At 50.7% G+C, this 25,760-nt stretch overlaps 1 protein-coding gene and 1 long non-coding RNA gene across 35 annotated transcripts in view; one reads left to right on the forward strand and one right to left on the reverse strand.

Moving 5' to 3' along the window:
* Window positions 1-25,760, reverse strand: part of WDR27 (WD repeat domain 27) — a 186,012-nt gene that overhangs the window by 116,904 nt on the left and 43,348 nt on the right. For 33 of the 34 annotated variants that reach the window (XM_045058407.1, XM_019831511.3, XM_045058398.1 and 30 more), the window contains 6 exons: window positions 25,130-25,227; window positions 23,829-23,918; window positions 19,438-19,559; window positions 18,466-18,599; window positions 13,811-13,908; window positions 12,593-12,714 (listed from right to left, as the gene is read on the reverse strand). In XM_045058407.1, the coding sequence (XP_044914342.1) occupies window positions 12,593-12,714; window positions 13,811-13,908; window positions 18,466-18,599; window positions 19,438-19,559; window positions 23,829-23,918; window positions 25,130-25,227 (664 nt within the window). Of the gene's footprint in view, window positions 1-7,499; window positions 7,784-12,592; window positions 12,715-13,810; window positions 13,909-18,465; window positions 18,600-19,437; window positions 19,560-23,828; window positions 23,919-25,129; window positions 25,228-25,760 lie in introns of all 34 variants that reach the window. The other variant, XR_006598517.1, reaches the window with a different exon arrangement.
* On the forward strand, window positions 1,640-25,376 carry LOC109500058. The gene is made up of 3 exons (XR_002157720.3): window positions 1,640-2,692; window positions 23,771-23,931; window positions 25,066-25,376. It is a non-coding gene; the product is annotated as an uncharacterized LOC109500058 (long non-coding RNA).

The raw sequence follows: 25,760 nt of genomic DNA on the forward strand, positions 1-25,760 counted from the left end.
AATGTGTACACCATAAATTCACAGAAACAGATGAAATTCATACCTATAATGGGAATTAAAATCAGGCAGCAGAAATAGGTACTTTGCTGCTAGTATGTAAGACAACAATGTACCACACAATACAGGACATATTTCTTTTTTTTTTTTTTTTAATTTTTTTTTCAACGTTTTTATTTATTTTGGGACAGAGAGAGACAGAGCATGAACGGGGGAGGGGCAGAGAGAGAGGGAGACACAGAATCGGAAACAGGCTCCAGGCTCTGAGCCATCAGCCCAGAGCCCGACGCGGGGCTCGAACTCACGGACCGCGAGATCGTGACCTGGCTGAAGTCGGACGCTTAACCGACTGCGCCACCCAGGCGCCCCAATACAGGACATATTTCTGAACACATACTTGCGAAAGATCCACACCAAATTCAGTTGTGGTTATCAAAGGAGGAGACAGAAAGAGCAGAACTGTCTATCCATAAGCATTTCATTTCTTTAAAAAAAATAAAACTACAAGATCTAAAGATAAAGCAATATATTTTAAAGCAATTATATGATTTTAGTGACCATTACTTCTTAATTTTTTTCAGCGTTTATTTATTTTTTGAGAGAGAGACAGAGAGAGAGAGCGTGAACAGAAGAGGGGCAGAGAAAGAGGGAGACACAGAATCCAAAGCAGGCTCCAGGCTCTGAGCTGTCACGACAGCACAGAACCTGACACGGGGCTCGAACTCAAGGGCCACAAGATCATGACCTGAGCTGAAGTCAGCTACTTAACCGACTGAGCCACCCAGGCACCCCTAGTGACCATTATTTCTGAGAAGCTAAAGTTTTCTGTGTGATAATATGTTTTCGTTAGAAAACTAGTTAAAGCTTTACATATTTAATTTTCCAATTCAAGTTAGCTGTCTAGCGTCATGTATTTACATCACAAAAATGCATATATCTAATGCAGGCACAGAAACAAGAGTAATAGTCAAGTGTTTGATATACATATGAAAAAAAAGCACTAGCTATGATTTTTAAAGTGATCAATAAGCCATAAAAGATTTATGTGTTTTCATTGTAAAAATAAGCTACTCAATGATATAACACAATTTAAAGAGAGGAAACTGTGGCCCTCGCTTTTTGATGCATATGGTACTCTTGTTAATGTGATAAACTTGTCCAGCGACCGCAGGGGCAATTCTTGGGACCGTGCACTGGGATGCTTGCAAAAGGGCATTACTGATCTGTGACGCATGTAGCTCTGCGGGTCCTAAGCTTAAAAGAAATTAGCAAAGATCTATTTTACACTTTCCTGGAAATACGACATTTGGGCCACTGAGCATTTGTGCTTCTCCTAAATTGGGACTTGTTCCGTGACAATTCCTGGGTAGCAGCGCCCATATGGCTGCAGCTAGTTGGAACACTTTGATGTATGTGGTGTAACTGAACAAAAATTCGACAGAAGTTTAAGAAAACAAGCTACTAAAACACTGGGAGCCTCTGGAGCCTTACATCCCACTCCCTTCCCATCATATACCATTCAGAAGGTTATTCTCAGGAAGTAAAACCAGTTGTGTTCCCACTGGAAACCTCAGGACTATTTTCCCTCCCACCTCTCATCCAAGAGCACACCACAATGGTCCCCAAAATATCACAGTCACTGAAAGACCATGTCAGTTTGGGGAACACTCGGTCACTGCACACGCTGCTACTCAACGGGGAAGAAACTTGACGCAGTTTCCTAAAGCACGTGCACCGTAACTCGTAACAAAAAGAGGCCTTGATGAGAGAGGAACACACGGAATGGTCACGCTGTCACCCAAGGGGCAGGGAAGCCGGATCTTCACAAGGTTCCGCGCCGGCTGCGGCGTTCACACGGTCTTCCCGGATGTCTCTGGGGCGAAGACTCCTAGCCCTCCGTCTGGGTGCCACCTAAACGCAGACACTGTCACGGAGACCCGGGAGTCCATCAGGACACGGCCGCCAGCCTGAGCCCACTCCCTGAAGCCAGGCTGAGCCACGGAGCGCTGCCAGCGGGAGGCCACCGTGTCCCACCTGGACCGCCGTAGCCGGCCTCTCCGGGTCCCACCCCCGAGCCCACCGTGGGAGCGGCGGCCGCACGTGGGAGCGCTGAGCCAGCCAAAGAGCGCAGCCGGAGGCCCCGCCACGAAGCCGCTCGCGGCCGGAGGAGCAGGCGGCACACGGGGACACGGCCGCACCTGCGAGGCCAGGAACACCGGCGGCGAAGGGGACCTCAGAAGCCGGCGCCGTCACCCCTGAGCCGAGCGAGGCCCGAAGGGGGCCCCGACTGGCCGGTGCTGCTGCCCGCGAGCACGTCCCCCCTTCCCTGTCCAGCCTGCCTCCTGGCCGGCGGGAGCTGACAGAGCAGAACCGTGTCTGCGGGGTGCCAGTCACCCCTGCCGAGCGGCGCACGGAGCGCAGCTGGGCCTTACGGCCGCATCACGCGTCTGCGCGCGCGGCTCACGCACGCGGGCGCAAGAATCAGTGAGGCCGCTCCCCTTCTTGCCCCACCTTCACCACGGTTGCCAGGTACCTGCCATAAACCCAGATTCTGGGGGCGGGGCCGAGGGGGCGGAGCAGCACGGAAGGTTTTTTTGCATCTCTCTCTCATCCCTGAAATACAGCCAGGTCAACACTAAACCATCCTGCACGCCTAGAAAACGATGTGCGCAACCTGAACCACAGAACTCACCAGGTACGCGGCTCGGGGAGGCCAGCTGCGGGAGAGAGAAGCCGCGGGAGGGGGGCAAGGAGCTGTTTTTGCTTGTGGAGACAGGACGGAGACGGGGAGGGTATGGGATAGCGTCCACCCTCCCGAAATCAGCTGGAGAGAAACAAAGAGTACGCAAGGGACTGAACTAAAATGGGAGAAGGGAGAAAGGAGAGGGTTTAAATTCCACTAAGACTCTATCAACAGGGGCAGTGCAGAGTCTTAAATTCCACAGCTCCATACCTGGCAGTGCTCTGGTGGGAAGGGCGAATCCCCAGGAGCAGAAATACATGCAGCCAAAAATTACTTATTCAGCAAGGCTGTCATTCAAAATAGAAGTTTCCCAAACAAAAATTAAAGGAGTTCATGACCACTAAACCAGCCCTGAAAGAAATTTTAAGGGGGACTCTCTGAGGGGAGAAAAGACGTTAAAAAAAAACAAAAACAAAAACAAAAACAGACCAAAATCAGCAAAGACTAGAAAGGACCAGAGAACACCACCAGAAACTCCAACTCTACAAGTAACATAATGGCAATAAATTCATATCTTTCAGTACTCACTCTAAATGTCAATGGACTAAATGTTCCAATCAAAAGACATAGGGTAACAGAATGGATAAGAAAACAGGATCCATCTATATACTGTTTACAAGGGACCCACTTTAGACCTAAAGACACCTTCAACATGAAAGCAAGGGGATGAAGAACCATCTATCATGGTAATGATTGCCAAAAGAAAGCCGGAGTATCCATACTCGTATCAGACAATCTAGACTTTAAAATAGAGACTCTAACAAGAGATGAAGAAGGGCATTATATCATAATTAAGGGGTCTATCCACCAAGAAGACCTAACAATTGTAAACATTTAGCCTCCAAATGTGGAGCACCCAAATATATAAATCAATTAGTCAAAAACATAAAGAAACTCACTGATAATAATACCATAATAGTAGGAGACTTCAACACCCCAATTACAACAATGGACAGATCATCTAAACATAAAATCAACAAGGAAACAATGGTTTTGAATGACACACTGGACCAGATGTACTTAACAGATATATTCAGAACATTTCATCCTAAAGCAGTGAAATATACACTCTTCTCCAGTGCACATAGAACATTCTCCAGAATACATCACATACTGGGACACAAATCAGCCCTCAATAAGTACAAAAAGCTTGAGATCACACCGTGCATATTTTCAGACCACAAGGCTATGAAACTCAAAATCAACCACAAGAAAAAATGTGGAAAGATAACAAATACTTAAGAGATTAAAGACCATCCTGCTAAAGAATGAATGGGCTAACCAAGAAGTTAAAGAGGAAATTAAAAAGTACATGGAAGCCAATGAAAATGATAACACCGCAGCCCAAAACCTCTGGGACGCAGCAAAGGTGGCCATAAAAGGGAAGTATATAGCAATCCAGGCCTTACTAAAGAAGAAGAAAGGTCACAGATACACAACTTAACCTTACACCTTAAAGAACTGGAAAAAGAACAACAAATAAAACCCAAACACAGCAGAAGACAGGAAATAATAAAGATCAGAACAGAAATCAATGCTATCGAAACCAAAATAAACAGAACAGATCAATGAAACCAGAAGCTGTTTCTTTGAAAGAATTCACAAAATTGATAAACCCCTAGCCAGTTTGATCAAAAAGAAAAAGGAAAGGACCCAAATAAATAAAATCAAGAATGAAACAGGAGAGATCACAACCAACACAGCAGAAATATAAACAATAATAAGAGAATATTACAAGCAATTATACTCCAATAAAATGGGCAATCTGGAAGGAATGGACAAATTCCTAGGAACACATAAATGACCAAAACTGAAACAGGAAGTTATAGAAACGTGAACAGACCCATAACCAGTAAAGAAATCAAATTAGTAATCAAAAATCTCCCAAAAAGCAAGAGTCCGGGGCCAGATGGCTTTCCAGGGGAATTCTACCAAACATTTAAAGAAAAGTTAACACCTGTTCTCTTGAAGCTGTTCCAAAAAATAGAAATGGAAGGAAAACTTCCAAACTCTTTCTGTGAAGCTAGCATTACCTTGATACCAAAACCAGACAAAGACCCCACTAAAAAGGAGAACTATAGGCCAATTTCCCTGATGAACATGGATGCAAAAATCCTCAACAAGATACTAGCCAACCAGATCCCACAGTACATTAAAAAAAAAAAAAAAAACTATTCACCACGACCAAGTGGGATTTATACCTGGGATACTGGGCTGGTTCAATATCCACAAAACAATCATTGTGATACATCACATCAATAAAAGAAAGGACAAGAACCACATGACCTTCTCAATAGATGCAGACAAAGCATTTGACAAAATACAGCATCCTTTCTTAATAAAAACACTCAAAGTAGGGATAGAAGGATCATACATCAAGATCATAGAAACCGTATATGAACGACCCACTGCTAACATCATCCTCAATGGGGAAAAACTGAGAGCTTTCCCCCTAAGGTCAGGAACACAACAGGGATGTCCACTCTCGCCACTATTGTTCAGCATGGTATTGGAAGTCTGTGCCTCAACAATCAGACAACACAAAGAAATAAAAGGCATCCAAATCAGCCAGGAGGAGGTCAAACTTTCACTCTTCATAGATGACATGACACTCTCTATGGAAAACCCAGGATTCCACCAAAAAACTGCCAGAACTGATCCACGAATTCAGCAAAGGTGCAGGATATAAAATCAACGTACAGAAATCGGTTGCACTCCCATACACCATCAATGAGGCAACAGAAAGAGAAATCAAGGAATCGATCCCATTTACAACTGCACCCAAAACCATAAAATATCTAGGAATAAATCTAACCAAAGAGGTGAAAAACCTGTACACTGAAAACTACAGAAAGCTTATGAATGAAATTGAAGAAGACACAAAAAAACGGAAAAAGATTCCATGCTCCTAGATAGGAAGAACAAATACTGTTAAAATGTCGATACTCCCCAAAGCAATCTACATATTCAAGGCAATACCTATCAAAATAACACTGGCATTCTTCACAGAGCTAGAACAAACAATCCTAAAATGTCTATGGAACCAGAAAAGACCCCAAATAGCCAAAGCAATCTTGAAAAAGAAAACCAAAGCTGGAGGCATCACAATTCCAGACTTCAAGCTGTATTACAAAGCTGTAATCATCGAGACAGTATGGTACTGGCACAAGAACAGACCCTCAGAGCAGTGAAACAGAATAGAGAACCCAGAAATGGACCCACACACATATGGCCAACTAATCTTTGACAAAGCAGGAAAGAGTATCCAACGGAATAAAGACAGTCTCTTCAGCAAATGGTACTGGGAAAACTGGACAGCGACATGCAGAAGAATGAACCTGGACCACTTTCTTACACCAGACACAAAAATAAACTCAACGTGGATGAAAGACCTAAACGTAAGACAGGAAGCCATCAAAATCCTAGAGAAGAAAGCAGGCAAAAACCTCTTTCACCTCAGCCATAGCAACTTCTTACTCAACACATATCTGGAGGCAAGGGAAACAAAAGCAAAAATGAACTATTGGGACCTCATCAAGATAAGAAGCTTCTGCATGCTGAAGGGAACAATCAACAAAACTAAAAGGCAACCAACAGAAGGGGAGAAGATACTTGCAAACAACATATCAGATAAAGGTTAGTACCCAAAATCTATAGAGAACTTAACCAAACTCAACGCCCAAAAAACAAATAATCCGGTGAAGAAATGGGCAACAGACATGAATAGACACTTCCCCAAAGAAGATATCCAGATGGCTAACCAACACAAAAAATGCTCAACATCACTCATCATTAGGAAAATACAAATCAAAACCACCATGAGATACCACCTTACCCCTGTCAGAATGGCTAACATTAACAATTCAGGCAACAACAAATGTTGGTGAGGATGCGGAGAAAGAGGATCTCTTGCAGTGCTGGTGGGAATGCAAGCTGGTGCAGCCACTCTGGAAAACAGTGTGGAGGTTCCTCAAAAAATTAAAAATAGAACTACCCTACGACCCAGCAATGGCACTACTAGGCATTTATCCACAGGATACAGGTGTGCCATTTTGAAGGGGCATATGCACCCCAGTGTTTATAGCAGCACTATCAACGATAGCCAAAGTATGGAGAGAACCCAAATGTCCATTGATGGATGAATGGATAAAGAAGATGTGGTTCATATATACAGTGGAGTATTACTCAGCAATCAAAAAAAAAAAAAAATGAAATCTTGCCATTTGCAACTACATGGATGGAACTGGAGGGTATTATGCTAAGTGAAATTAGTCAGAGAAAGACAAATGTCATACGACTTCGCTCACATGAGGACTTTAAGATCCAAACAGATGAACATAAGGGAAGGGAAGCAAAAATAATATAAAAACAGTGAGGGGGACAAAACACAAGAGACTCTTAAATACAGAGAACATAGGGTTGCTGGAGGGGTTGAGGAGGGGGTATGGGCTAAACGGGTAAGGGGCTTAAGGAATCTACTGCTGAAATCATGTTGCACAATGTGCAACTTGGATGTAAATTATAAAAAATAAATAAATTATAGAAAGTTAAAAAAAATTAAAATACATAAAATAAATAAACCCAGATTCTTACCAGGGCCAACAAGCCTGCCCCCAGTCAGAGGTTCTGCAGCCCGACGCCCACTCTTGGCTTCACCACCACATGGGCTGGAGCATGAGTGGTGCCCGTTTCCTGAACGCTGCCCTCCCGATGCATACCTGGCCCCTCACCCACCTCACATGCCCGCTGCCCACATCACCTCCTCGGAGAGGAGCCCCAGAGGAGGCTTGGCACAGGGTATCCGACGTCGTGTGAACCCACTTCTTTTGTAAGGATACGAAGTCCTCAAGTGTGAGGCCACCGCTCTCCCCTTCACGCACATGTCCCAGCGCTCAGCACAGGCCAGGTGCAGACTTGCTCAGAGACGCGTTTACGTGAATTAGTTGAGGGCGCCTGGGTGGCTCCGTCAGTTGAGCATCTGACTCTTGATTTGGGCTCAGGTGGCGATCCCAGGGTTCGCGAGATCAAGCTCCGCATCAGGCTCTGTGCTGGCAGTGTGGAGTCCGCTTGGGATTCTGTCTCCCTCTCTCTCTGCCCCTCCCTCCCCCCCTCAAAAATTAACAAATAAACATTAAATGAATGAGTTAATAGGTTAAGACAGACACGTACACACACGCACACATACAGACACATGGACACGGACACACAGGTGCTCACACACCTACACATACACGTGCGTGCATGCAAGCCCTCATACAGTCCAGGCCACAGGTGTGCTGAGGACAAAGGGGCAGGTGCCGGGGCGTCTGGTCTCGGCCACCCCCCAAGACCCCGCAGTGGTAAGTGCTGCACGTGTGGAGTGACAGCATCACCACTGTGCTCATGAGGCTCCTCATCGGGGTGGGGGGAGCCCCGAGCCTGGATGCAGAGAAGCCAGCAGGGAGGCTCCCAGACAACGGCCTCCCGCGGGGCTTTGCGCCACGAGCTCTGCGGCCAGACGGCCTGCCGGGGGCACACTCGGTGCCGGTGCGTCTCTGGAACCGGGCTGCGGGTCTCCGTTTCCACGCCTAGGAGTCAGGGTCCCGGAAGGGCTGAGTTCACGCCTGCTAAGAACGTGACGTGCGGACGTGGGGCAGCTCAGCACACACCAGCTACGGCATGTGCACCTCTACGTGCGCAACAGGGAAACGTCTGGGATTTGCCTCCTGTCCTGGCGAGTGCCCCCTACAGAGCCAAAAGTCACCGGGCCTCAAGGCGTCCCACAGAAGCCGCCTACGGAACAACGAAAGGGCCTGGGCCCAGCCTGAGACCGGAGGTCCACGCCAACACCTGAGGCCACCAGATGGGATGACGCAGGAGAGCAGCGGAGTCTGCGTGCAGATTCTCTCGGAAGTCACTCCCTCACGCGCGGCCTCCGCGACACACAGCACGAGGCACACTCGCAGGGACACTGCACATCGGCCCACGTCCACGGCTCACGTGCAGGAGTCCGTCTACAGGAGCCCGGCTTTCAGCCCAGACTCACAACTGCATGGACGCGGGCAACCTCTCTATTCTCTGTAGCCTCAAACCCCTCATAGAATCGACTTCTACCTGACAACATGAGACACCACACAGTCCCAGGCAAACGCAGCCTTCTCTAGTCTCCAGGGACACAAAACCTGCCCCCATCACTGCAGTCACATCTCTCATCTCCTATGAGAAAAATCGGTTAAGCTTAAAAAAAACTGTCTTTACCGTTATTTTAAAGCTAGGGCTTTATTTTTTATAAGCCAAAAGTATTTAAAAGCCCAAAATTGTATCTTGCACTTCCAATTTAATCAGCTGAAACCATTTAAAAACAAATTTGGAGCCAGACTGGAAAAAAAAATATCAGACTGAGCTCTGATACACAAGTTTCATGTAGGTGAAGTCTTCATGGCTCTGTGATCAACCCCAGAAAGAAATAAAGAACAGAACAAGTAAAAGAAAAAGAAAATAGAGCCTCACAAGGGAAATGTTCACAAACCACTTTCCATCAGCAAAAAATGATACTGTGATAGTGATGATGACAGTGGTGACAGCGGGGCCTGTCTCTCTTTCCTGGCCATCAGCTACGAACCCCCCATCACCCCCAAACGCCATCAGTGACGACGGCGGTGACGGTGCTGGTGGTGGGGTGACTGGCTCTGAAACGACTTCCTCTAATAAGAATCATGTGGAATAAGCTCAAAAATTAAGTGAAAAAATCTTTTTCTATTAATTCATATCAGAGACAAAAAGTAACAAGTGTGAGAAATGGTGAGAAATATTTGAAATGCAACAATTACAACATAAAAGAACATCACACATGAAATTCCCATTTATCTTACTGAAACATTCTAACTCAAGAATGGAAATATTGGGTAAAATTAGTCAATTCTCACCTATTGTATTAACTAAAGACCCACAGAAATTCTAGAAAAACTGACCACGTATCTAACTTTATAACATTTCAAGAGAGAGACATGAATGTTGGAAATTTTTATATCTAGATAAATTTTATAGATTGCATTTAGAGAAAAATACCTTACACATTTTTCAAGGCTATTTGCCAAAACTTAACCCCCAAACCTATGTGCTGGTGGGTCTGTTTAAGCAGCCCACTGCCCCCTGCATTTGTGCGGCATTTCCTAAATAAGGAACTGCTTCTGCTGCTTAACAGTGAGCTGTGATTCAAATTGGCAAGTCCTGAGTGAGCAGATTCTAAGCAAGAGGATTGTTTTGGGTGCCACAAAGGTGACCGTCTACACTGAAAGTCCAAGGCCTTTGCCGGAAAGTTCCACTCAACAACTTCAACAAGTCACAATTATCCTCCAAAATTTGACATCAAAACGTCGCCTATCAACACCTGAGTTGCACCCGAATTTAAAAGAAATCATTGGGGCGCCTGAGTGGCTCAGTTGGATAAGCATCTGACTTCGGCTCAGGTCATGATCTCACAATTCGTGGGTTTGAGCCCCACGTCGGGCTCTGTGCTGACAGCTCAGAGCCTGGATCCTGCTTCCGATTATCTGTCTCCCTCTCTCTCTCTCTCTCTCTCTCTCTCTCTCTCTGCCCCTCTCCCACTCGTACTCTGTCTCTCTCTCTCTCAAAAATAAACATTAAAAAAAATAAAATAAAAATAAATATATCATAATGCCTTAAAAATAAGACAGATATTAGGTCAACAATCATTTTAAATGTGGCTCAATTATCAAATTCATTTAAAGGTCCAGAAATTCGTAAGGTTTAATAATCAATCTTAAACCCAGTCTTGACAGATCTTACTGTGAAATTAGCAACAGAAGATCCATGATGACAAGGTGGTCCTGCCCACTCCTGCCATTAACGAGCTGACCCCCTTCCCTCACAGCCTTCCCAAAAGACACGGGATATCGTCCCACACAGAGCTGCTATGACTCACATGCCATATGTTTTTAAAGTCTGCTATTTTAGTAACCTCATAAAATGTTACAAAATTCTTCAAAAGAATTGCTTCATTTGTCTGGGAGACCTACCGCCCAGGGTTTAAAATGTCTTTGTTCTGTTTTTACATAAGAGTCTGTACAAATACAGGAAGAAGTACATAAATACTACTCCTCTCCTCAACACCTTTCTTCAGGCTGGTGTTTTCTACCCATGGTGTCTGCAAATGGGAAAAACCTTCTCCTGCCAAAATGCGAAATGTACAAAATGATTAACCTCCAAGGGCGCAGTGTTGCGAAGACCTTGGAGATGAGATGCCCGTCTGAGCCTTCAAAGGGCCTCCCCGCAAGACCAAGGATGCCCACAAAATGGGAGCAAGTGACAATGTCACATCTCTCAGGTCTGCCGCCCTCCCCTGGCATCTCCCTGTCCCCATCCCAACGCTCTGACTTTGACCCAGGCTCACTGACACCCCTCGGCCACACCTACGGAGCCATGAAGACTGACAGCTCTCGGGGACCACCCCCAGGAGCCACAGGTCTGCCTACATGTGGACAAAGTCTGACTCTGGACCCAACAGCTCCCGCACCCGTTTATCCAGAAGGACAGCGTCTGCCTCAGGAGGGTGCAAGTCCGCACTCCAGAATTGGTGCCCTTTCCCAGGCAAACCAGCTACAAAACTTTGCAGAGTATCAGACCACACCTGCCCCATTAAACAGAAATTTAAAGGAAACCTGGAATAGTGTGTTGAAATTATAGATAACAGAGACTTTTTAACCAATCCAGTAAGACTTCACTTAAAGACAATAACACTCTTAAGACGCCTGGGTGGTTCAGTCAGTTAAGCATCCGACTTTGGCTCAGGTCGTGATCTCACGGTTTGTGGGTTCAAGCCCCGTGTCAGGTTCTGTGCTGACAGCCCAGAGCCTGGTGCCTGCTTCGGATTCTATGTCTCCTTCTCTCTCTGCCCCTCCCCGGCTTGTGCACTTGCTCTCTCTCTCTCTTTCTCAAAAATAAATGCTAACACTAAAAAAAAAAATTTTTTAAGCAATAATACTCTTGAAATCATAATGCATATTTCAGAAGGCATTATAAATTAAACCCTTCATTTGGAACGTCATTCAAAATATATCAAAAATCAAAACTGTAGATGAGCTTTAAAAACAAAAGTTTTTCTCATAAATCTCTTAGATGTACTTTTGGATAGCAAAGTGTCTTTTAAACTAAACTATGAGGGGCGCCTGGGTGGCGCAGTCGGTTAAGCGTCCGACTTCAGCCAGGTCATGATCTCGCAGTCCATGAGTTCGAGCCCCGCGTCAGGCTCTGGGCTGATGGCTCGGAGCCTGGAGCCTGTTTCCGATTCTGTGTCTCCCTCTCTCTCTGCCCCTCCCCCGTTCATGCTCTGTCTCTCTCTGTCCCAAAAATAAATAAAAACGTTAAAAAAAAAAATTTAAACTAAACTATGAGACAATGAATTCATCAACACGGCACCTCCTCCAATCTCAGGTCTGCAGCCCTCAGCTGTAGGTAGTTCTAAGCTATGTCTCTAACACAGAGTAGCTGCGTCCTAAAAAGAGAAACTACTGGCCCCTGAAGGCTGCTTCACGTCGCTGCAGGACCTATGTGACCATCACTCAACCCTGTGAGTGCCTGAAACACCCAAACTCTCCATCAAGTTTTAAGAGGTAATGTATTACAGTAAAGTTGAAAAATGGGCCCATAAAATAAAGACAGAAGTACAAAAATTCACGTTCAACATGATGGTAAAATATCTTCTAAGGTCAAACGTCAAGGCTCAGAAAATGTAATGATTAAAAACGAGCATTGAGTTTCGCAGCCAACTGGTACAAAACTGCACCAAACTTTGTACCCGTTAAATACTGTGAACGCAACACTCGGCACACGACGCATACCGTCAACACTCACCTTATTCTGACAGATTTGGTGCACAGGCCGTGAATGGGCTTCCGCTATCACGGCTGCACTGCGGCCTGCATTGAGGTCGAACACCTCCACGGTCTTGTCCCGGCCCGCGGCGAGCACCAGGTCTGTGTGACAGTTAGGGAACTCCTCTCAATAACCCACCTCGGGGAGTGAACAGGCCTATTCGTTCTGGTACCACCTCTGGAGACACCAGGAGACACAGCGGGTGACTGGCTGTGACTTTCGGAAGCTCCACAGAGACGTGGTCACAGCCCTGCCTCCCCTCCCCCATCTCCCCCCCCCACCACCCATTACATTCAGAAGAATGTAACTTAGACCTTTGAATAAATGAAAATTTTCTAAGAATTCCTAAAGGTCAGAGCTCTCCTTCTAAATAAATCAAAATCAATGCTTTTTAATTAAAAGGGATGATGCCAGCTATAAAAACTCAAAAAACAGGAGTTCCTGGGTGGCTCAGTCGGTTAAGCATCTACTTCAGCTCAGGTCACGATCTCGCGGTTCGTGAGTTCGAGCCCCGCGTGGGGCTCTGTGCTGACGGCTCAGAGCCTGGAGCTGCTTTGGATTCTGTGTCTCCCTCTCTCTCTGCCCCTCCCCCACTCATACTCTGTCTCTCAAAAGTGAATAAACAATAAAAAATAAACTTTCGGCCTCAATTTCACATTCGACAGTTAATGCTGTAACTCTCGCCTGCCTCCGCAGAGATGGGGCAAACCCCAAGTAATCAAAGGGTGTCTACAGCAGGCGTACTGGTTCATTTTTAAAAAGTGCCAAACTGGGGCGCCTGGGTGGCACAGTCGGTTGGGCGTCCAACTTCAGCCAGGTCACAATCTCGCGGTCCGGGAGTTCGAGCCCCGCGTCGGGCTCTGGGCTGATGGCTCAGAGCCTGGAGCCTGTTTCCGATTCTGTGTCTCCCTCTGTCTCTGCCCCTCCCCCGTTCATGCTCTGTCTCTCTCTGTCCCAAAAATAAATAAACATTGAACAAAAAAATTAAAAAAAAAAAAGTGCCAAACTACTGCGTATTATTCCGCTGCTAATTTTCCTCTGAAGCCCCTTTCGCCACGCCGACGAACCACTACACACACAGTCAGTGCATAAGCCATGGGCCCCCGGAGCCTCGGGCTGGAGCCGGGACCCTCGGCAGCCGCCTGTCGGGAGGATGGCGCTCAGGATGTGAACACGCCAAGAGCGGAGGCAGGATACAGGAATAAAAGTCGTTCGCGGCGGACAGGCTGGTGATCTCTGTTGGGCCAGCTGTGGGGAGCCTGAAAACGGGCCTGCACCTGCTCCTTTGTTTGTACCTGAAAGAAAATAAACGCAGTCGATCTCTAGGTTCCCCTCCACTACCGTGAAGCATCCCACCTTTAAAAACCGAATCCGGGGCGCCTGGGGGGCTCAGTCGGTCAAGCGTCCGACTCTTCATTTCAGTCAGGTCATGATCTCACGTTTGTGGGTTCGAGCCCCGCATCGGGCTCCGTGCTGACAGTGTGGAGCCTGCTTGGGATTCTCTCTCTGCCCCTCCCCTGCTTGTGCCCTCTCTTTCCCTCTCAAAATAAATATATAAACTTTTTAAAAAATTGAAAATGAAGAAAGTTTTCATACCACTTAATAATTATATTTCATAACATCAAAGGAATAAATCAGCTACCTTAATTTTCCTTTAGGAAACCCTAACTTTTCATTTAGGAAAACTTCATGAAAAAATATCATTATATAAAGTCCCAAATAATTCATTCCTGTCTACAAAAAAGCAAACTTTTCTCCTAATTCTAAAATAATTACATATACTTAAGGAGACATCCAGCCAGTTATGAATTATCTGTATTTCCATTTACACATAGGTTCTTAATATCTTCTAAAGGGTAACATAAGCAGCTAACAGTGGCTTAATAAACACACAACCTCGGGGCGCCTGGGTGGCTCAGTCGGTTGAGTGTCTGACTTAGGCTCAGGTCACAATCTCACATGACCGTGAGTTCAAGCCCCGTGTCGGGCTCGGTGCTGACAGCTCGGAGCCTGGAGCCTGCTTCGGATTCTGTGTCTCCCTCTCTCTCTGACCCCCCCCCCATTCATGCTCTGTCTCTCTCTGTCTCAAAAATAAACATTAAAACACACACACACACACACACACACACACACACACACACACACACAGCCTCGACAATTCCTAACAATAATTCTGTACAGGAAAGGAACCTGCTGGCAATCTCAGGATGTGGCCCTAACCCAGGGAGGGCATGGCTGGCCCTGGGGAGCCAGCGGGATGGCCCAGGAGGGCCCAGGGGAGACGGCGGGTCGGCCCAGTTGGGTAAGAACTGCCACAAGCAGGTTCAGGTGGGTGATGGGCAAAGGGGTGGGGAGGGTGGAGGGAGATAATGGGGTGGCGGCTGAGGTGGAGGGTGACACAGGCCGTCGGCCTGCTCCTTCCACGGGTCAGTAAAGGCTGGGCGGGGGGCCTGGGGCCACGACATCAGGGTGGGCACAGAGACGGGCACCCAGAGAACAGGTCCTGGGGACAGGGTTGTGGGGCTCGAGGGACAAATGGAGTGGAGTCACAGGAGGTCGGCAGTAAGGCTCAGTGCCAGCGCACAGACCCCATAAATTACTGTGCATCCCCACTGAAAACCGGCGCTGGACCACACAGCAGGTGGTTAACGGGACAGAGAGAGGCTGCTCCGTCTGTGGACAGCACAGGCCAGGCGACGCTGTTCAGAAAGAACAGAGGGTGCAAGCAAAGAGAGGACACGCATGGCTGAAATCACGGGGAGTGGGGGTGCATGGGGACTCCCCGTTTGGGTACCGCGTTCCCGTGGCATCGCGGGCCACGCACCCCCTCAGGCTCAGAGGGAGAGGAAGGGCAGGGGGCGGGGGGACGTGCCGCTGGGCGCACGGCATTTCCGTCTCTGCTCCCAGACAAGAACAAGTGTGCACCGAGGGGCCGGCCCGCAGCCTTCCAGAACAACAGACAGTCCTGCTGAGAGGCGCTCACGCCTGCAGCCTGTGCAAGGTTCAGAGTCCCATCATGCAAAGCCCCGGCCGTTTCAGAGTCACCACCTCCAGCTGACGCTGGGACACGTGGGGAAGACGCTGCAGCCTGAGCGACAGGCCTGGGGACAGGCGCTTCTCCAGCAGCTGCCACGGGGCCCCTCCCCAGACAGAGCAGGGGGAGGCTTCCCCTGGCTGCACACCACCACCCACCGGAGGCTCGGGCCACATAAGCGCGTGCCAGGCCAGGGTGTGCAAGGAGGAATCGCCTGCACGCCCTGGCTCTGGCCGCTGGACTGGAAGCCGGCCCAGTACCTCTTTCCCGGGACCTGTATCATCAAAACCAAGACGACACGGAAACGCTGGGCTCGCGACAGCCAGCAAGCCTCCGGATCCTCGTAGCTCGCTCCAGACTCTCACCGGCGGAGAGCACGTCACTCAGACCAGCCGGCGCGCGGTGCCGCACCGCAGCCCAGAGGACACATGGAGCATGAGCACCCGCGACGGACGGGGGGCCCGAAGCCGGACGTACAGACGAGGGGGGTCCTCCCGGGGAATCCACCCGGGGCAGGCAGGACCTCTGCTGGGTCCCGACGGACGTCACTGGACACGCGACTCACCCGTCCCCCGCCTTCCTACTTCCGACGGGGACTTCCCTGTGCCGCGGCTTCCTCCTTGCAACACTGGGGGAGGGGCCGGCAGCCCGCCCTGTCGTCAACCCAGCACCGCAGGCTGGGGCCCCTGGGCAGTGAGGCCAGGTGGCCCGCAGGGGGTCTCCGGGGACGGGCTGAGGGTGAGCATGTGTGCCAGGCAGAGTGTGCGTGGGGAAGGCCGCAGGGGTAACGCTACTGGAAGCCCAGGGCACTCTGTGCCGTCTGTCCAGCCGCAGGAGCGGCCTCATGGATCCATCGCACCTGACCCACACCCATCCTGGCCTCGGCACCCGTGTCCCAGCCTGACCTAGAAGTAGGCTGATCTTCCGGCTGAGATCTGGGGACGTGTGCTATGTGGATCCCTCCATTCACAATTAAAAAGCTATCCAGTAAGGCCGCTAAGCTGAAAACTTACCCATGGGTCTCCCAATGGGCACAACGGGGATGAAACAGATCCCACAGTGACTCGCAAGCCAGACCCCGAGCTCACACTAGCTCATTCAAACCCACATGCTCCAAAGCAAGAGCACAGGTGAGCCGATGCAGGGGCAACTTCCCACATGTGCTGTGTAAGGGAACCTCGTCTACAGATTCTGACAGTCCCTGCCACGCGCCCAGGAGCCTGCGGCCTGCAGGCTTCAGCAAAGTCTCCGCCTTCATCTTGCCACATAAGAAATATGAACATGATGCCTGGAGCTACGGCAGCCGCCTTCACCGCATAAAGCGAGAAGCAACAGAAGGGAACCAGCACACACTGAGGGCACTGGGTGGTTCTCGGGGGGGTCCTCCACCCCGTGGACCTCCTGCCTCCGGGTGGCTCGGGACGTGCCGGGAAAGCCATCATCAGGCATTGAGTTACAGGAAGGAGGGCAGGACGGACAGCCTCCGGAGGACAACACGGCCTGCCCTCACCGTGTGTGCCGCACACAGCTTGCTGCCGGGCACCCAGAAGGCGGGTCTGAAGACACCCTACGCGCCCCCACGGCCCCACTTCCAGGCAGGCACCCCGCAATCCGGCCCTAAGGCACCGGTGAGAATGACAAGTCGGAAGAAGCAGGTATCGGTCAACCAGAGGATGGGGGAGGACGTGCGGCACGTTCCTACCGTATAAAATCTCACGACGGCGCGCAAACAGACCAAAGTTCCGTTCGTGACAGCGGCTGAGTCTCACAGGCGTAATTTGGATTATTATGAAAGGCGTGCTGCGTTTAAAGACTCAATAAAACCGCGTGGAAACCTAGAGATACAGCAAACCTAGAACCACGGATGGGAAGCAAACACACCAGGGTCTCAGCAAGAGGGAAGTCACAACAGCCACAGCACGGGAGCAGCCCCAGTGTCCACTGACTGATGGACGGAGAGGACGCGGTGCGTGCGCACACACACCACAAACACACACACACACACACACACACACACACACACACACAGGGAGAGACCTACAGAGACACACACACACAAATGGGATATTACTCAGACACAAGAAAGATTAAGGTCTTGAATCTGCAGCAAGGGTGGACCCAGAGGGTGCTGTGCTCAGTGAAGTAAGTCCGAGAAAAACAGACACCGTATGACCGCACTTACAAGTGGAATCTAAAAACAAGCAACGACGAAACACAAACAGATCCATACGTACAGAACTGGGGGCTGGCAGAGGGGAGGTCAAGGTCAGGGACGGAAGTGCAGCACAAGGAAATACGGTCAATGGTACTGGTAGTTTTGTACTGGGCTGATGGCAGCTACCCTCACCCTGGTAAGAAAAAAAAAAGGGGGGGGGGGGCAGAGGAAAGAGGGGCAGGAAAGGCCTGGAAAGGCAGCCCTCTATTTATCCCTGTAATTTTTCATTTCTTTAAAAACTTTGGAAACAAACAAAAAAAGTGTTAATATTTGCCAAAGGGAGGCGTAGCTAAACAGGCATTTAGTATATTCAGCACGTGTGTGTGTGCGTGTGTAGGAAACGTTTCATCTTTAACTTCACCATAAACACAGTAGTAATCGTCCCACACAACGTCCATCGAGGCGGGAACGCCACCTTCCGAAGCCCCGCACCGCGGCCCCGGGCAGGGAGAGACCGCTCACCCGGCTCCTGGCAGCAGCTGGCCAGGCTGTGACTACCCTGTACATAACATTCAAATGGAAACACTCTCGTTTCATAATGTCAGCCCTGACACACAGCGCCCCCCACTATAGAGAGAAAATATAAAAGAGGAGGCTACGTACCTTCTTATCTCATCCTTGCTCGTGTCAATGTGACACTTCAGGAGCTGAAGTTCAGGGCCAGAAGAACACAATATAAAAGCGTCCAGGTAGTAAAACTGGGCGGACCGGATGGGCTTCGGGAACAGGTCTCTGCCCTATAACGCAGATCGGTAGTTACTACCAACACAACAGACGTTAGCAAGAAACTCCGCTGCTCGAAACAGGACAGTCTTCGTGTCAACCCCAAACATCTACCTTAAATGTACAGACAGATTGTGTTAGAACCGGTTTACGATTTTGTTCCCTCTCCCTGACTACTCCTAAAAGATGTTCCAAGTAGTACGTATTTGGGATTCTGGCCACTTAGACTTTAAAGGAAGACTGACACTTGGCAGTGAACACGTGGAGTAGCAAGGATTTTAGTAGAGACAAAATTCTCACCACGAGGAGTCTGAGGGCTCTGCTCTCAGCCTGTATCTCAGAACGTCCGAGACAGCAGTGTCACGGCCCTCAAGCAAGTGTGTCCCCCTGAACCTGCTGCCGAACTTCTCGACTCAGGGCCCCAGGTCTGACGCGCCTCCCCTCCCGGCTCATTCTCCCAGGGCTCGACCCCCCTTGACAACAAGACTCACGGGAATAAGAGAGCCACATCTCTGACAATTTGCAGTTTGTGGGCTCCTCTTCTGACTACCCCCCTTTCCCATCCTGGCCGTGAGATGATCCCACCTTCCCTTCGTGCCTCACCCACTGTCTCCAGACGGTCACCTCCAAGCACATTAAAATGCTCACACGCAGCTGTGTGTGTGCACGTCAGGTGTGTGGGTCAATACACATACGCACACATTTAAGAAGACACTTCATCATCAGCCGCTGGCGGTTCTGATGCATCTCCGGCTTACCCTGGCCTCAGCCTCCCAGTTAGGGCAAGAGCCTGGGGCCCCGAGAAGGCGCTGTGAGCCTGTGACACTGCGTGGTCACTGTGAAGTCCCTTACCACACACAACACGAGCTCCGCCCTACGCAGCGACCACACCCTCGGCGTCCCGTCCAGGGAAGTGGACAGCAGCCACCGGCCGTCATGACTCCAGCACACGGTGCTCACTGCCCCGTCGTGACCTAATGGGAGGGAGACAGAGGGGGCGCCTGGAACCTTCATGCGGCACAGCCGAGTGCAGCTTCTAGGAACCACCAGCCAGGCCAGAGGCCTTCCCAAGCCACGGTGACACCAGTGAAACCAAAGACGGAGAAGGTGACTTCTGCCTCGTTTAATGACTTGACATGGTTATTGATGGAGCGATTTCAGAAATCATATTTGAAACATAAAGCCCCAAATTATGTGTGCATTTGTGTCTTTAAAGAAGAAACAAAACGCAGAAACTTATAAAATGTATAGAAATCTGTGGACTCCAGGGGTGCCTGGGAGGCTCAGTCAGTTAAGCGTCCAACTTCGGCTCAGGTCATGATCTCACAGCTCGTGAGTTCGAGCCCCGTGTCTGGCTCTGTGCTGACAGCTCAGAGCCTGGAGCCTGCTTCCCATTCTGTGTCTCCCCCTCTCTCTGCCCCTCCCCTACTCGCACTCTGTCTCTCTCTCTCAAAAATAAATAAACGTTAAAAAAATATTAAAAGAAAGAAAAAAAATCCATGGACTTCATGATAACACATCTCAAGGAACTGTTGGTCTTTCAATACTGAAGGGAACGGTTATGAGGATTTACTGCCCACAGTCAGGAACCGTGTGAGTATTTGTTAGGCCCTTGCTAGCCGCCGGTCGGTAGACAGGCCGTCCCCCAACAGTTTGTCGAATGTGCTGCACAGAGAGGAGCCACACACAGTTGAAAAGAAAGAAAAGTGGTCAAGAAACAGCAGTTACCTGCTTCCCACTTCTTACCAAAACCCCTAGAGACAAGTTCTAAAATGATAAGTGCAGTCTGTTCTTTGGGCCACTGTGACCCCTTGACTTGTGTCACCACCGCCGCCGCGGAGGTGGCAAACAGCCAAGACACGCGCTCTGGTGGCCCCATCCTCACGTCGGGCAATGGGAAGGCCGGACCTCTGCGCTTACATGCATCGGGCGGTCTCTGCGGCACCTTCCCCTTGACAGACATGCACCCCGGTGCAGGGCTGGTGCACCCACGGGGCGTCTCCCCCAATCACACACGTGGTCAGTGGGATAGGCCGACCGTGGGCCCCAGCTCTGAGCTGACCACAGAGGATGGACTCGGTCCCTGGACCCCACCCCGGCCGCCGGCCCTGCTCCTCCCTTCGGGCTGCTGCTCACCTGCTGCCCCCTAGTGGGGGCTTGTGGGAGTTTCAGCAGAAGGACTAAGGCCCTGTAAGGGGGAGTCACCACCGATGCTGGGCCACAGAGCAAGGCCATGGGTGACCACTTAGAAAGGTCGTCACCCCGGGGAGGTATCTTAAAGCCAGTCTGACCCTGCGGCCTCCTGCTGCTCTGACAGGGGGAGGAACCCAAGGAAAGGCAGGGACGAGGCAGTCATGGGGCGTGTGCGGTTTCAGAAATGAAAACCGTGGGCTTTCAGAAGTGGGAACGGAGAGGGTGGGCAGTACCGGGGAGGCTGGACCCACGTGGCAGGCCCAGCGGCCCCCGCGCCGCACAAGGCTGCCTTCCTGCGCAGGCACCACATCCCCACATCCAGCCAGGACTGTGGGCAGGGACCCCAGGCGAGCACCGCATCCGGGACCTGGCTCTGCCGCGGTGCCCACCTGCCTGAACGCGGAGGGAGCCCCCGGCACCGTGCCCACGTTCCTGCTGCGGCCAGACCACCAAAGATGAGACCATGAACTGCAGGATCACATCACACTCACCGGAAAAGCAACAGGAGAAAGACGGGGAAGCAGGAAAGGTTTATAAAGAGCAGGGACTGCAGTTCTGAAACCGGCCCTTCCAACCAGAATTTCACCTGCAGTGGCGCTGCTGCCCCCTGGTGGGGGCTTGTGGGAGTTCCAGCAGAAGGACTGAGGCCCCGTAAGGGGCGTCATCACCGCTGCTGGGCCGCGGAGCAAGGCTGGGGCCTCCAGGGGAAGGAGGCTTATAACCGCCACCGGAGAGGGCGCCCGGGAGGGTTCACTGAAGTGTCTCAGGGCCCCTCCCCCACCGCCTCCCCCAGGGAATGAGGCCAAAGCCGCAGGTTGCATCTCGCTGGGTGTCATTCTTCCCAATTAAGTGATAACCCACTGCAGCATGGGGACATCCTCCTCCTGCCCTTGCGTCCCTCCCACCCCTCCCACCGCTAACTGCTGTTCCAAGCCTGGGCACCCAGACAAGGCCAACTGAGTCACCAGAGAAGGCAGAAGCACTCCCGATGCAGACACTAAAGGGACGCCCTCCGCTGGTCCCCCAGTGTCGCTGCGGCCCTTAGGAGCCCACCCAGGGCATCAGCTCAGAGGGGAGGGACAGACCTCTCTGACTCCGAATGAGAACAACCAGAACCCCCATGGCACCTTCTCTTCCACCCTGCACACAAGCAGCTGTGACCTCAAGGCCTGGCGCTGGGACCCCAGCTCCAGCTGCTCAGTGTGCCCGTGAAGGACCCAGGCTGACCTGTGCTCAGTTCTGTGCTGCACACACGGCCCTCTCGCTGGACCACGCGGACCTGGATGGCGGATGCCCCTGTGTTGTGCGTGCTGGGGACATAAGCCTCAGAAATCGAATGAACAGGGCACAAAACACATTTGAGTCCTCTCCTTTCCTGGGGCCACGGCCACACCCGGGGTGTGTGACCCCCACACCACAGAAAAGGAACGTGGACGCCAATGGCGTGGCTTGAGCTCCAGTGGACAGAGAACTTCACACCAGGAGGCGAGAGGTTCTAAACCTCATTCCACCTTTTTTAAGAACACGTTTTTATGCAATTCTGTAACATTTAATAAAGTCTTAATTAAATCTAATCTCCTGAAGTGGCTGGCCCCAGACTCTCACTGGTAACACCCCTCAGCCTCAGGCACGTCCCCCCCGTCTGCTCTGTGCCCAGCACTTGCTGACGAGGGGCAGAAGTTCCAAGGCTGGTGCTGCACAAGGTGGGACAGAGAGTGTCCTAAATTCTACAGCACAAACGTGGGCACCCTTATTAAATGAACGCCATCATGAACACTGGTTTTCAGACCAGGAGGCACACCCAGCTGTGCCCTCTGAGAATCCACTCCAAGTGCTGCAAAGGGAATTCTAATTCAGCGTCCGATTCTACCCACAACAAAGTACCCAGATTTATATCTCTGTCTTAGATGATGGTGGTGGGAAAAGCGCCCATTTTCCTGCTTCCCCCAGTAAGTGTTGAAAAAGCACTCATACTTTCAAAGCTGAATTTCAGGACTATTAAACCAGCTGCATCAGGCGGAACGACGTCCTAGAACAGGTAGGGTAAGAACAGTTGGGTAAGAATGACTCTTCCCCAAAACACAAATAGGCGAGTTCAAATATCTACTGCATTATCTTAGTTCAGCCACAAGCCCTATTCCTGCAATAAAATACAGAGAAATGTCCACGTCCAACATAATTGCTACTTATAACAATTGTTGAGCAACAGAAAGACCAGAACACGGAAGGTGCCTTAACGAGAACATTCTGGATGACGGTTTTGAGCCAGGAAGGAGCCGCAGGACGCGCGGGAGATGATGAGCACCTTCCACAGGGGCCCCTCCTCCTTGCTGCCAGGATGAGGTAGCCTGAGTCCGCAGGATGCTGGGGAGCATGCGCCTGCCCCCCCCCACACACCCCTGCGCCTTGCCCCCACCCCCGCCACCACACCTGCACCATACCTGTGCCCCCCCATACCCTTGCCTGCCCCCCCGTCCCCACCACCACACCTGTGCCCCCCCCCACGCCTGCACCCCATCCACCTATATCACAGAAACACCTGGACTGACAGCATTTGCTTTTTGGGGTTTTGTTGTTGCTGAAACACGTACTGAGTGTGAGTCTTAAAGCGAGCGGCTCCAGGAGCCCAAGCAAGCGTGGGGGGTCACTCAGGGCTCCAGGACCAGGAACCTGTCAGGAAACTAAAACAGTGAGACTTCCCACACCACTGCCCTCACTTCGAGTCTACTCGCCTCATTATGTTTATAAAAATGTCTGTATATAAGCCCTCCTGACCTTCCGAATGTGCTTTGGTCACACGTCTGCGAGATCTGACTGTACCCCCTCCCCTGGACCTTTGCAAAAGCTTTGTTCCCTGACCTCGGGGCACCTGTGCCAGAAGCGCCCGCTGCCCCGGCCGCCCCGGCCACACCCTCCCCCCAGCGTGGTGGGGCCGATCTAGTTTGCTAAACCTCCACGAAGGCCTCAGCTCTATTCTGTTCTGATCTTGAAGGGATTGGAAGGGCACGTGGCAACCGACACCCAGGACCAAAGGAGCCCACACACTGTACCTGAGAAGACAACAGGTGTCCCAGTAAGATCAGCACGGAAGACCAGCGACAAGTGGTTGGCTAAGCCACAGGCCAGCCACCGCCCATCTCCTGCATAAAAAGAGTAAGAGAAATGCCTATAAAGTCACAGCTCACCGGAGGCGCACTCACAACAGGGGAACAGAACTGGTAGCTGGCTTGAGGCTGGGTTTCCCAGGTAGTGAGAGAATCTACAGCAAACAGCATCTGCTCAACAGCCACCAGCACCCTTTGAGGGCCCACCAGGTGACGTCCGCCCGGCTTCCTTCAGAGAGAGCCCGAGAGGCAGGAGCTGAGGCGGCACACCCAGGCTGCAGGGCTAGTCAAGAGTCAGCGCTGGGACCTGAACCCAAAGTACCCTAATCCCCAGGGCGCCCTGCCTCCCATCAACGGATTTTTTCAGACACACGTTATTCAGCTAAGCAGTCTTATTTAGACAGATCCCTAAAACGGTACAGAACTGAACTACAGAACCCCCCCCACCTGTAATTTTCAAACCCGAGGCTCCTACCTTATTTCTAATCGTCTCATAGAATCACATAATCACAAGCAAGCCCGCTGAATATCACAAAGATACTTGACCACTGAGAGTACGTTACCCAATTTCCCAAAATTATTCAAAATATGCTTTGGCTGGAATTATATAAAAACAGCTGTAAGTAACGACAAGCTGTGGGAATGAATGCGCTTAAAGTCCTGAGGGGCACGGCTGGTGGAACAGTCGTGGAGGCGGGTGGGGCGGGTCCTGACCCCCAGACACAAGCCTTCTCCCCACCCTGACTGACTCCACGTAAATTCGGAAACGACGTGTGCTTCTGAGAAAAGGCCTCGAAGAGGAGAGCCGCCTGGGCGAGAGCGGCTCCCCACTTCTGCAAACCTTCTCAGGAAAAACGCTGAGGGTCTGGAGGATCAGTCTGGAAGGGGCGCTGCCTGTGCCTGTGCCTGTGCCTGAGAGACAAGCACCCGCGGGGTCGGAGAGGCTCTATCAGGGAGGGAGGGAGGGAGGGAGGGAGCTGACGTGGGACCCCGAGGTCATCCGCCCCTGCCCCCCGAGAGGAGCCGGCGGAGGGAGCGGGGGGAGCCCCTACCCAAGGCCCCTGCACCCCATCAGCGGCCGGCACAAGGGCCACCGCCCCCATTCCAGGTGCCGCTGGCTTTCGTCCAGACCCCGGCACGCCAGACAACTTCAAGTAACCAAGACTTTGAACTCCGTTTCCAGTGAAGCAGCGGCAGGGAAGAGACCCTCGCACACGCGGTGAAGGCGGCCCCCGGACTCGGCGTACCCGAGAACTGGACACAGAGCGCGGCGGCTGGCCCGTGGGCAAGGACACGCTGCTTGTGGAGTCTGGTTGGCGGAGAACTCTCCAGAGGGTACTCCTTACTTGAAGGAACATGAGGGAAAATGAAAATCAAGAGAGTTCAAAGTGAGGTTAGAAATAAAAAAATAAACTAGAAAGGGTTCGCCTATCCAGATGTGCGATTTTATTCTATCGACTTTGACCGTACAGAAACACATTCAAAGCCATGAAATAATGCACATATTTTAAGTACAAAATGTCAAGGATTTCTCCTGTTTCACATAACTGAAGGGGACCCTGGGATGGCCAGATGAGAGCATCTTAGCAAGAAAAAACACACTTCACTTCCCAGTTTCAGATTCCGTGTGGGTGACTATCCACTAATTACTCAGATAATCTGCAAATGGCTTCTATCTGCCCAGAAAATAATCACACCTGAAGTCTGTGAGAGACCATGGACTTGGGGAGAAGGACCGACGGCCAGGGCCCTGTGCAGGGGCAGGCTGGGTGGCGTGGAACCCGCAGGGCCTGGGGGCAAGGCAGCATGGCCCACGGAAGGCATTCAGGTCTTTAGGCAAAGTCCCCCCGTTGTTCATTTTCAGCAGCTGGCCTGGTA

This window comes from Felis catus, chromosome B2, assembly GCF_018350175.1.
Source record: "Felis catus isolate Fca126 chromosome B2, F.catus_Fca126_mat1.0, whole genome shotgun sequence".
Taxonomy (NCBI): domain Eukaryota; kingdom Metazoa; phylum Chordata; class Mammalia; order Carnivora; family Felidae; genus Felis; species Felis catus.